The sequence below is a fragment of the Lacerta agilis genome, chromosome 2 (genome assembly GCF_009819535.1).
Source record: "Lacerta agilis isolate rLacAgi1 chromosome 2, rLacAgi1.pri, whole genome shotgun sequence".
Lineage (NCBI taxonomy): Eukaryota > Metazoa > Chordata > Lepidosauria > Squamata > Lacertidae > Lacerta > Lacerta agilis.
The window spans coordinates 113733890-113746903 of NC_046313.1; the positions used below are offsets into that span (position 1 = coordinate 113733890).

The 13014-nt window shown below is 41.1% G+C and overlaps 1 protein-coding gene across 1 annotated transcript; it reads right to left on the minus strand.

Moving 5' to 3' along the window:
- Window positions 1–541: 541 nt before the first annotated feature.
- LOC117042497 (vomeronasal type-2 receptor 26-like) lies at window positions 542–5189 on the minus strand. The gene is made up of 3 exons (XM_033142043.1): window positions 5004–5189; window positions 3224–3350; window positions 542–1446 (listed from the first exon to the last, which is right to left on the minus strand). The coding sequence occupies exons 1-3, from the start codon at window positions 5187–5189 to the stop codon at window positions 542–544; spliced, it is 1218 nt and encodes a 405-aa protein (XP_032997934.1).
- Between the last annotated feature and the right edge of the window lie 7825 nt (window positions 5190–13014).

Sequence of the window (13014 nt, forward strand, 5' to 3'; positions counted from 1 at the left end):
CATAATGTTTGTGAAGGAAAATACACATATTCATTCCATCTACAATGAAGAACAATCCATAACTCAAAGTTCAAAATGGTTTAAATGGCTTTTTGCAATAAGGAATAAATTATTCCTACCATGTTTATTACCACTCCTAAGAACCCTCCCATTGTGGTGAGTGTGTGTGTGTGTAACTTTAAATAATGTTTCCATGCCCTCTGTTAACTGTTCCTGAATCAAAAGATTTCACTACTAAATTCCACTTTTTAATTTTATTTGTTTTAGCAGTCCTAATCAATCTTCCTATTAAAGCAATATTTGGAAAAGCAGGAGCTGCCAAAGACTATGAATTTTTAGAGGAAGACACTCAAATTTCCAAGTTAAAATAGCAAAATTAAAAATAAAATGTAAACATTTAGACACTTCTTAAAAGTTTGAAACATAACAATCACAAAAAGAGCCATAAACATGCCTTTAAATTTAAGAAGCTACATTTGCAAGGCAAGTATGTGTTTTTCATCATTGCTTTGCTGGACAACATTTGTCAAAAATGAGTCCTTTAAGAACCAGTTTTTGTTGTCAGGTGCTCCTTTGTGTTCAGATCAGGTCTGAGTACGATTACGTAGCACTTGGGAAAGAAGATGCAGCCCAGAAGCCCAGCACTGGAGGCCAAGATGGAGAAGATCTGCACGGCTACCATGTATTTCCCCTTTGTGCTCAGGTAGGAGGGCACAAACGTGACCCAAACACTGCAGAAGACCAGCATGCTGAAGGTGATCAGCTTGGCTTCATTGAAGGCCCCAGGCAGTTTCCTGGCCAGAAAAGCCACTGTGAAGCAGATAGAGGCCAGGAAGCCCATGTAGCCCAGGGCAGCATAAAACATGGCAACGGACCCTTCATTGCATTGTAGGATGATCTCTCCAGCCTGAGAGCTCATGCCAGACTCTGGGAAGGGTGGAGAGATTCCCAGCCAGATAGTACAGATAAGAACTTGGACACTGGAGCAGGAAATGACAATGGAATTGGCCAAACTCTTCCCAAGCCATCTCCTCATCGTGTTTCCTGGCTTTGTGGCCAGGAAGGCCAGCACCACAGTGATGGTTTTTGCCAACACAGAGGAAACGGCAACTGAAAAGATGATGCTGAAGGCCACTTGTCGGAGAAGGCAGGTCACTTTCCTTGGCCTTCCAATGAAGAGTAAGGAGGACAGAAAGGAAAGCAAGAGGGAGATGAGAAGGATATAGGATAGGTTCCGGTTGTTGGCTTTGACTATGGGAGTTTCTCGGAATATAATGAATATTCCTAGCACAACACCTGTGGTTAAGGATAAGAATAGGGCAAAGGAAATTAGGAAGATCCCCAAATATTCTTCATAAGCCAGAAAGTTGATGATCTTGTAGAGACACAGATCTCTGGCCTGGTTTGGATGCTGATCTTCTGGACACCTGGTGCAACGCTCTGCATCTGGAATGAACACAAGGAATATCAACTTTACAACAAAAAGTAATACCAAAGTGGTCCCCACTAAAAGAAAAGATAAAATCATTGCATATAACCAAGGTGAGCAATTATTTGTATTAATAATATTATGGAACAGGAAAACCTGAGACAACTGTTATATCTTCAGTTGGTGATAAACCAATGAGGAAAGGATTTCACATGCTAGGAACCGCAATACAGGGAAGACTTCTGGTTGGGCGCCATAGCGATCAGTCGGGGGAATTTCGTTCCAAGATTCCCCGATGCTGCAAGGGGGAGGGCAACCCGCAACCGTGCTGCGGACCCCTGAAGAACCCCAGGAAGAGTGTCCTGGGGGCATGGTGATCTGGCGGGTGCTTGTTACGTCTCCCCTGCTCCCCGGTAAGCTCTAATAAGAGCTGCCGAGAGCGAGCGAGCTGGGAGACATAGCGCTGTGTATCCAGCGGCTACCCTTGCTGTGTGAAGCTGCGACTGCTGATTGCCAGGAACGCTCAATTTCTCCTTTAAATTGGGACTGGAATTCTTCGAACTATGAGTAAAAAAAAAAAGCAATTGAAACCAATTTGGAAGAAGTAAGGGATTTAAAATAACGGAGGTTGGTCCCTTGCGGTTGAAACAGAAGGAACAGTGTAACAGCGCAACTAAGGCTGCTGCCAAAAGTTGTGGGAAAAAAGGAAAACTTCTGTGACTGGTTCCCCAAAAAGGGGGGAAGAGATTTAAGATTTAATTGTTGCAATTTTCGATTATGAAAAGAGTTACCCTCTTTTTCCAAGGTCTTTAAATATTTAGCAAGAAATTTAGACATTATGGCGGTTGGTGTTATAGTATAACGAATTGTTTTGACTACAAAGTTGTTTTTTGACCTTGAAAATGAAAATGGAAAAAAAGACTTTGGAATTGCTACAAGAGATGGAACAGACTATGAGAGCCTCGAATCGGACTTTGGATATGGCAGTGCCAGCCCCAGAGGAAATTAAGGAATTGGAGGGAAAGGTGAAAGAAATAAAACCAACCATAGACTTTCGTTAAGCGGAGTACAACAAAAAACAGGAAGGAGTGGTGTGGCATTCAACCCAGAAGGACTGTTTTGCAAAGAGGAAGACAAAGAGGAAGGAATCTTTAAAGATGAGGATGTAAAGAACAGCATATTGCAAAAGAAGGGAAGAGAATTGCAAACCATTTGGATTGTATCATGTAAAGATGATGATCTGAGAAACAGTACACTGCAAAAGAAGAGAAGAGAAAGGCAAACAGCATTGACTGACTGCTGGGCTCGGGAACTTGTGAAGGTTGCAGTGGGATAAAAAGAATATACTTTGATTTGTTTTTCCCTCTATAAGTGATTAATACGGTTGGAATAAAAGAATGATAAGCCATGGTGAACCGTTTCCTGAAAGGATGTCCATGTTAGGATAAGGGTCCTGAGGCCAAACATTCCTAATATGACACTCAAAAGGGACCTTGTTGGACTCAACTGCATTAGACATTTGTGCCTGACATTCATCTCAGAGTTCATGGTGCCTCTTGTGCCAAGTTTGACTAACAGTCAAATTCTCATATCTCAGGATTTTCTCCTACTCTGTGTAGGCTTCCAATTGTCACTGAATGTGTCAATCTAGCATGTATGAAACCCATGAGGAAAATGCCCATTTGCATTGTAGCAGTGCATCAGTTCTAGAACTCCCCTTTAATAAACCCCAGAGACCAGAAAGGTCCATTGTCCTCTTCCCCCAGGGCAGGTCTTCCTGCTGGTGTCACCCACCTTCCTGAGTGGCCATTGTTCCTTCCGCACAGGGAACGCAGTCATAGCAGCAGAGCAGCATTCCTTCCTGAACTACCTTGAAGAATCCAGGCTGGCAACTTTCCACACACCTGGAAGTAGGCAGGCGCTAAGCATAAAGGGGCAGCAAGGAAAATGTGTTAAGGCTGATGTGTTAAGGGTGATAACAATGTATTACTTAATTAATTATCTTTAACCACATTTGTATACTGCTTGATTGCAGTAAAACCTCTAATGATAACCCTAGTTCCTTCCGCTTCCCTTCGTCTGTTGCTCAGCTGTGTCTCAGTTTGGTTTATTAAATCCTCAAAACATGGACCTCCCCTCTTGTACTTGATAAAGTGTCTTGATCACTGTATAAATCAGAGGTAGCTAAACTTTTTTTCATTAGAGGGTCTTAGTGACCCAAGTGGGACCTTCTGTTGGTTTGCCCAAAGTATCAAAGTGGGCATGATTGAGAACCACAGCTCTCAAGTCCTCAGTCCAATTGGTTTTTCCCATCAGCTTTTTCCCAGTACTCTAACTTATTTTTATATTTCATTTTACAATTCAGTTTTATAAAACATATTTGCAGAGACATATTTTATCAGGAGTGAGGTCTCTCAAAACCTTTCAGCATCACTGTATAACTGCAGCAGACATACAAGAGCACAGTAAAACCATTTTCAGAAAATAATGCTTTTTCTTTTTAAAAGTGGTGCTAGGTGCCACATAGAATTTGGGGGAGTGGGGTCCAGATATTAGCCACCCTTCATTGAAATAAATGATGAACTGGTGAAGCGGTTCCTCTCCCCACAACCTGTGTTTGAAATGGAGCTAGGACTGTATTTTCTAACAATATTATTTCATTCACCAAAAGGGTTAGGAGAGGAACTAACTGCAAAAGTTGAGGGATGGTTAAATTTCCTTGAAGGTTTCAAGTTAGGAGGCCATCTCTTCTTGCAAACAAATCTATTGCACACCTTTCTGAAAGTTGCTCCATAGAGCATGGATTTACAGGAGCATTTCAGGAAATATTGCCAGCACTGAGGTTGCTAAAAGCCACACTTTCCTACAGGTTTTTATAGGGGAAACCATTGGCCACCTCTACTAGTTACTAAAATAAGCAACCGCCTAGAAATTGCACCCCCGAAACAGCTGGATCCTGCATATACACAGTTTCACTTGGACCTACTCTTAAATCTTCAGGAAATGCAGAAGACATTTGAAGGTAGCCCCACACAGAGCATGGTGACTGTCAGGAGTTCCCAGCTTCATAACACAGTAATTGTAGGTAATTAAAAAGGAGGATTTATTGCAAAAACAAACAGATAGCTAACGCAGCCGCCGCTATTCTCACTCAAGATGACGCTTCTGAAGACTCCTTCCGGTGTCTACAGAATATATTGAACTAACGCCCCTTCCATCTCTTGTTTTGCTTCCTGTCTAGCAGTCCACCCACTCGCCAACTCCTCGGACTTATTGGATCATCTCCAGCTTCTTCCTTTTCCGAGAGAATAACTCTGTGTCTGTTTCACCTATTTGAGCTTCCTGAGAGCTTTGGCTGAGATCCAGCCTGCTTTCAGTTGTTCCCTTGGCAACCTGCATTCCAAGGGGTGGGGAAGTCTCCTGTGACTGCTGCTCAGTCTGTGTCCGATCTGACCCTCTCAGTTCTGCAGGTGTCTGGAAAGTCCCACTAGGAGCTGGCTTGTTCCTGACAGTGACATGATTTGAGCTAATGGGATGGGAAATCCAATAAAATGAAACAAATTCTTTTTCGCACCTGGTTGTGCCATCCAGGGCACACAATGGCATTCTGGTCGATGGTGCACTGTAGGTCAAGGGAGTTCGGTCTATTGATGCTCCCAATCCTCTCTCTAAGGAGGGACTTATTGGGAAACACCACCCAATTCACGATGTCCAAGTCAGCTGACAGTTCCCCGTTCTCATCCAAATATACTCCGTCCATTGAAGAATTGTAAAATTGAGCGTCTCCCAGGAAAGAGTGGAGCTAGAATGGCAGACAAAAGGGCCACATGTGGAACAGGGGAACAACACTGTCTATTGAACTCTGTGCATTTCATGCTTGGATCTGCTCTCATTTGGGATTGGTTACGGAGTGTCAGGGACTGGTTGGGCAGTCTGAGGAATTGTGGGAAGCACCAGCCAAAGAACTTCCAAGGGAACCCCCAAGAGAGGAGGCTCAGAGCCAGAGGATTGGTGGTGGGACCCTGAGGAGAGGTCAAAGGAAAAAGATTGTGATGAGGGGCTGGATGCTGAAGGGGCAACAGGGTTTAGGGAGCAGGGAGAATCAGTGATGGGGAGTCAAAAGAAGAATAGTTTGTACTTCATACCCCGCCTTTCACTCCCCTTAAGGAGCCTCAAAGCGGCTAACAATCTCCTTTCCCTTCCTCCCCCACAACAAACACTCTGGGAGAGAGATAGAAGAAGCGATTAACAATATGCAGATGGGAAAGGCCCCAGGACCAGATGGACTGACTGCAAAGTACTATAAATCTTTAAAAGATTGGCTGGTACAGCCGCTGAAGGAAGTGTGCAACAGATTGCTGGAGGGAGACAGGGCACCTGACACTTGGAAGGAGGCCTATATCACACTGATTTTGAAACCAGATTCAGATAAAACGCTGATGAAAAACTACCGACCAATTTCGTTGCTGAACGTGGACTATAAATTTTTTGCTAATGTCATGGCCATGAGATTAAGAAGAGTGCTGAAGGACTATATTCACAAAGATCAAGCAGGTTTTTTACAAATAGACAGTAATACAAGGATTATTGTGGATATATTGGAGAGGTTAGAAAAGAACATAAATACAGATGCAGCTTTGATGTTTATTGATGCGGAAAAGGCCTTTGACAATATTACTTGGACTTTTATGAAGAAAAATTTAGAAAAGATGGGGGTCGGTCAACGATTTTTAAATGGCATTAATGCCATTTATACAGAACAGAAAGCAAAAATTATAGTAAACAGTGTGATATCAGAGGAAATTAGAGTTGAGAAAGGAACGAGACAAGGGTGCCCTATCTCCCCATTACTTTTTATTACGGTCCTGGAGGTCCTTCTGAACATGATTAGATCAGAGAAGCAGATAAAAGGTATAAAGGTGGGAGAGAAAGAATATAAGCTGAGAGCCTATGCAGATGATTTGATGTTATCCCTACAAGAACCAGAAAGCAGTGTCCCCAAAGCATTAGAGACAATAGAACTATTTGGGCGTGTAGCCGGTTTTAAATTAAATAAAGCCAAAACCAAAGTATTGACAAAAAATATGAATCCATTGCAGACACAGAAACTGTAGGAACGTAAAGGACTTAACTTTGTAAAAAAAAGGAAAATATCTAGGAATTAATTTAACTCCGAAGAATCTAAACCTGTTCAAGGACAATTATGAAAAACTTTGGGCGGAGATAAAAAGGGACTTGGAGACTTGGTCAAGATTGAAGCTTTCTTTGATGGGCAGAATTGCTGCTATAAAGATGAACGTGTTAACCAAAGATGCTGTTTTTATTCCAAGTGATACCAATTATAGACAAGTTGGATTGTTTCAGAAAGTGGCAAAAGGATTTGTCTAAATTTATCTGGCAGGGGAAGAAACCCAGAATAAAATTTAAAATACTAACTGACTCTAAAGAGAGAGGGGGATTTGCCCTGCCAGACTTGAGAATTTATTTTGAAGCAGCAGCCTTTTGCTGGTTGAAAGATTGGTTTAAGTTAGAAAATACAGATGTACTAGACTTGGAGGGACATGATAATGTATTTGGATGGCATGCCTATCTTTGGTACGATAAGGTTAAAGCCCACAAAGTTTTTAAGAATCACATTGTTAGAAAGGCCTTGTTTCAGGTTTGGATGCGGTATAAAGATTTATTGGAGAGAAAGACTCCTAGATGGATATCTCCAGTAGAGGCTAAGGCCTATAAAAGACCGAATATGTCTGCAAGATGGCCAAGATATGTTGACATACTGCAACCAGAAGGCCAGACCTTTACCGGTAGGTTGAAAAGTTATGAACAAATGAAGGAGGAGGTCACCGACTGGTTGCAATATCACCAAATAAATGAAACTTTTAGGCTGGATAAGAAAATTGGTTTTCAAATAGAAAAATCAAAGTTGGAAACAGAACTGATTGAACCGAACTCTAAAAACCTTTCCAGGATGTATAATTTGTTGCTAGAGTGGCATATGAAAGGTGAAATGGTTAAATCTGCAATGATAGATTGGGCAAAAGATGTTGGGCATAATATCATGATGGATGCCTGGGAAAAGTTATGGAAGGAAGGTATAAAATTTACAGCCTGTAATATATTAAGAGAGAACATCATGAAAATGATATATAGATGGTATCTGACACCAGTGAAGTTAGCCAAGATATATCGTGGTTTAAGTAATATTTGCTGGAAATGTAAAAATGTGGAAGGTACCTTTTTCATATGTGGTGGACATGTCCAAAGGTCAAGGCTTTCTGGGAGAAAATTTATAATGAACTTAAAAAAAGTAATGAAAATTACTTTTAGTAAAAAACCAGAGGCCTTCCTTTTGGGCATAACTAATCATGAGATACCCAGGCAAGATATAGTGTTTTTTATGTATGCCACAACAGCCGCTAGAATTTTGCTTGCAAAGAATTGGAAAGGTGAAGAGCTCCCGAGAGTAGAAGAATGGCAGATGAAGTTAATGGACTTTATGGAACTCGCTGAACTGACCACGAAACTCTGAGACCAGAGGGAAGAGAAGGTGCAAGAAGATTGTAAGAAATTTAAGGACTATTTAAAAAATCGTGAAAAAATAGATATTTGAAGCAGAATCAGTGAATATAAGTGGCTTTAGTTATTTGATGTTAGGTTAAAATAGTACACTAGAAGTAATGTTTAGAGAATGTTTATGTTTACGTTTACGTTTTTAATGTAGTAAGATATATGAAATAAGTTAGTTATTTGAAATTGTATTAAGAATAATGTTGAATGAAAATAGTTACAAAGTTACTAAAGTATATTAGTACTGAACGCAGTAGAGAGAACGGGGGAAGTCCCCATATAAGATTCAAAATTAGAATTAATCAATAAGCATATATTGTTCCAGTGTTCGTGTGTTAGGTATGTATAAGTTTTCTTTCTTTTTAATGTTTATTTCTTCTTCTTTTTTAATGTATGTGTTGTGTTCTTTAATTGTATTTGTATTATGTATTTGTGTAATTGTTGTTTATTGTGGAAAATCAATAAAATTTTATTTAAAAAAAACAACACTCTGGGAGGTGAGTGAGGCTGAGAGATTTCAAAGTGTGACTAGCTCTAGGTCACCCAGCAGCTGCATGTGGAGGAGCGGGGAAGCGAACCCAATTCACCAGATTACGAGTCCACCGCTCTTAACCACTACACCATGCTGGCTAAAGAGGCTGCTGGAGAATCTAAGGAGCTTTTGGGAATGATAGGGACAGAAGTATCTAAATTGTACAGAAATTTATTTATGTACGCAACTACAGAAGCTACTCTCCTAAAAAAGGAAAGAAACAGAAGGAAGAATGCATACAAAATCTAATGGAATGTGGAGAAATGGCAAAAATTACCGGAAGAATAAGAAATCATGATAAACTTTTTATAAAAGAATTTTGAAATGGTTTATTGAATATTAGCAGATAAATCATAAACGTCTAAAAGCAGGATTCATAAGAATATAAATATATTTATTCTCGTCTTCCCACCCTCCAGACTTCTCATGGAGGAGGCACACGAAGAAGGGCCTCTGACGATGATTGCAGGTATTATATGCTCTTTATAAAAAAAATTCAAGATAAAAAATATTCAAGGTACTCTATATAAATGGGGAAAGAGTATAAATGCACCAGAAATGTGACAAATGTCCATATACAGTATATCAATCAATATCATAATGAGAACATGAGTCACTCAGGCACTTAATACAGGCTCCAGCAAGACACACAATATTTGGACAAAGGATAGAGCTTCGTGGAGCTCAGTAGGTGCCACAGTATCACCCTAAACAGGAGGGAAGAAGGTTTTTGGAGAGAGAGCCTCTGCAATGCCATCTTCCCTGCCCAAAGGAATTCTTATGGAGGGGGTAGGGATCAAATGGGCCACCGCAAGGCAAAGAAGAGGTTAGGCCAGTGGTGGGAACTGTTACCAGAGAGACTATCATCTGAGAGGAGATAAAAGGGATACAATTCAGGGCAGTTCACAAATGGGTTTGCAAAATCTCACGTCCCCACCTTACAGACCAGCTAATTTTGTTCTTGGTATGAGCTTTATTGAACAAAATCATCATCATCATCATCTCCAAGACAACCATTCTGGAATTGTACAATTGATTGTCATGTTTGGAAGAGATGTATGTGGTGGGAAATGAAATACCTGCCATGGCTGTAGCCTTTGAACTTCCAGACTCTCCTTCAACCTCCACTTTGGTCTAGAGAAATATGCAGCGTTTATCGAATGCGCCACAGCTTGGACAGTGTTGTAAATTCTGTAGCTGTTTAGAGATAAAAGTCTTTCCAGATGGTCTTGGGGCAGCACCTCCAGTTCCTTTCTTTCTCGGCATCTTGTCCAGCTTTTCACTGACAATTTGTGCTCTAGTTCCGGTTAGGTGCCGGTCAATGGCGGACGGGAGTCCGACGGCTCCGTCCTCCGCTAGGCTTTAGGGACTTCCGTGCCTGCGCCACGGGTCCCTTAAAGCCACGGGAAGAGCGTCCCGTGGACCTGAGCTTCGTGGGTCCCAGACGTGCCGTCTCCGTTCCCGATTGACCCTCGTAAGGGGGAAAATCGGGCGAGCGGAGCGCCGGCACGGGACTGAAGAAGCGTCTGCCTGCGGAGGATCAAAGCAGCGATCCCGCCAGACTCGAGCACCCGGCACTTCCTGCATAGAAATCTCCAAAGAAACTCTGTAAGTTAAAGAATTGGATTATTTTTACAAGTTTAAAGAGCACTGCTTGCAGAGGAAACTGCAAAAGGAAGCCTGTTCCCTTTGTACTGTTTGCGCGAGCTTGGTAGCGCTAAAAGATCAAAGCCGCGATTAACGGAAAAGTTTTGCGAACTCTGCCAAACTTCTTAAAAGTGGTTTAAAAGTTGCTTAAAGTTTGTTTTAAGACTTAAAAACAGTTGATATGGCAAAAGAAGACGCCCCTCACCCTCTGGATTAGGATTCCGGGTCAGTAGCGGGCTGTGATATATTGTTGCCATTTTTTCTTTGTTGGTGTCTCAGTGACTGTTTACCAGTGGAGACATTGTGACTTCTTTGTAACCAGATACAAGCTACTCTATAGACTTTGGTGGTAACACTGCAAGCCAAGAACTGTTACTGACTTGGGCTACATGAAAGTGGACCCTTCTTGGCTTTAAGGAATTTATACTTTGGAATTTAAACTCTTTGCCTAAAAGTTGGACTTTTGGGACTGGTGTGGGCTCCTGGCTCAGCAGTCTCTTTGTTCTCAGAACTGATCTGCTGGCCACCTGGTGTTTACTTTTGGGACTGTTGGCCTTCTACTGTGAATGTCTGAGATTGTTACCACAGCAACTGGAGTGACCTTGAGATTACAGTTGCAGAGCCCACAGGGAATGGAAACTAGATCTAAAGGAACTGGCTCTGAGAAAAGAAAAGGCTCTGTTTCCCTAACTCTACAGGAACAAATGGAGAAATTGGTTGCTAGTGTGGCAGAAATTGCAGCAGGACTGAAAAGCGTTACTGATGGGCTGAAGCAAACACAAGATCAAGTCTCATCAGGAAATACAGCAGTGAATTCAGCGATAGAAAAACTTCAAGCGGATATAAAAGCTGATATTAAAAATTCTACGCAGACCCTAGAAAAATCAATTGGGCAAATTGAGGAGAATGTAAGGAAGAACAGAGAAGAGATCAATAGGATTGGGCAAGAGGTGACCACCTTGAAAAAGGACTCAGAGGAAATTAAAGTGGTCAAGGAAAAAATAAAAAAGGTGGAGGAAAAATTGGATAATTTAGATTTGGAACAGATAGAGAATATTGGAACACGACAGAGGTCTGTGGAAGAGTCTCTTGCGTTTCTGCAACTACATCAAAGAGAGGGCAACATCCGCCTAAGAAATCTTCCAGAAGTGGAAGGGGAAGACCTAAAAGACTACATAGTGAAGTTATTCTCAGGATTTTGGGAGATAGAAGAAATCAACGTCTCAGCGCGCATAGTGAAGGCCTTCAGATTTGGTCCAAGAGGTTCCAGAGGAAAGAAAAGTAACAAAACAGTTAGTGACTGTTTGATTGTGTGCCACGATCGACACGATAGGGACTTCTTTCTGGACTGGCATTATAGAAACAACCTGGTGGTAGAGCAGAATAAAGTAATTTTTTATAAGGATATCCCCAGATTTTTCCTTGACAAAAGAGTTCCTTACAACGATTTGGCAACTGAGCTTAGAAAAAGGAAAATCCCCTTCAGTTGGGAATTTCCAGAAGGCCTGGCATTTACGTTTGAAGGAAAAAAGATAAGAATAAGGTCCCTGGCGGAGAAGCAGAAGTTTTTGGACAAGCATCTGGAACAATTTAAAGGCACACCACTCGACCCAGCACAATTCTACAGGTTCCCAGAGGTATTCCCACCACCGCCGGGACCACCACCAAGTCTACCAAGTCCAGGCAAGGATCCAGAGGAAGACAAGAAAGGAGAAGCAACTGGAGGAGAAGACTAGAGAAAGGAAAATGGCGCTCAAGTTAATGACATGGAATGTCCGGGGATTGAACCAGAGACCAAAGAGACGCAGAGTGTTTTACAGCATAGAAAAGAAGAATTTGGATATAATATGCTTACAGGAAACCCACATAGCCCGACGTCACAGAAGATTATTACAGAATAAAAAATTAGGCCAAGAGTTTATATCATCGGATAAGGTCAAGAAGAGAGGAGTAGTGATATACGCAAAGGAGAAATATAGCCCAAGACAGCTTTTTAAAGATGAAGAAGGGAGATACATCGCAATTGAAATTAACATACAAGGCGAAAAATTTTTGATTCTGGGACTTTATGCACCAAACGATGGAAAGTCAATCTTTTATAAGAAAATACATGACTTGCTGTTGGACTATTTGGATTACAAATTAGTTTGCCTTGGAGATTTTAACGGTGCAGTTTCCACATTAATGGACAGATCTCAAAGAACTAAATTAACGAATGATGGGAAACTCCCAAAGACCTTTTTCGAAATGGTGGACAATTTGAATTTGGTGGACTCTTGGAGATTAAAAAACCCCACAGATACAGAGGCAACATACTTCAGCGAACCTCAGCAGTCATGGTCGAGGATAGATTATATTTGGATTTCGAATGAATTGGCTCCAAAAATACAAAAGGCAGAAATTGGCCCCAAAACTCTTTCAGACCATAATCCTGTACAGTTAAATTTAAAAATGATTTCCAAGGATTCTTTTAGATGGAGAATGGATGACGCTTTGATGAGAAACACCAAGCTAGTGGAAAGAGCGGCGAAAAAGATGAAAGAATATTTTCAGATAAATTGGAGCTCCGAAGTGGAGAAAAGAATTGCTTGGGATGCAAGTAAAGCTGTAATGAGAGGATTTCTCATTAGTGAAAAAGCAAAAAAGAAGAGACAACAAAATGCAGAGATGGAGAGATTGTTGAAATTAATCAAAGAAAAGGAAATAGAACTAAGAGGACATCCCAGATGTGTTAAAATTCAAAAAGAAATTAAATACTTGCAATCCCAATATGCCAATATAATGAACCAGGATATTGAATGGAAAGTGAAAATGATGAAGCAAAGAACATTTGAAT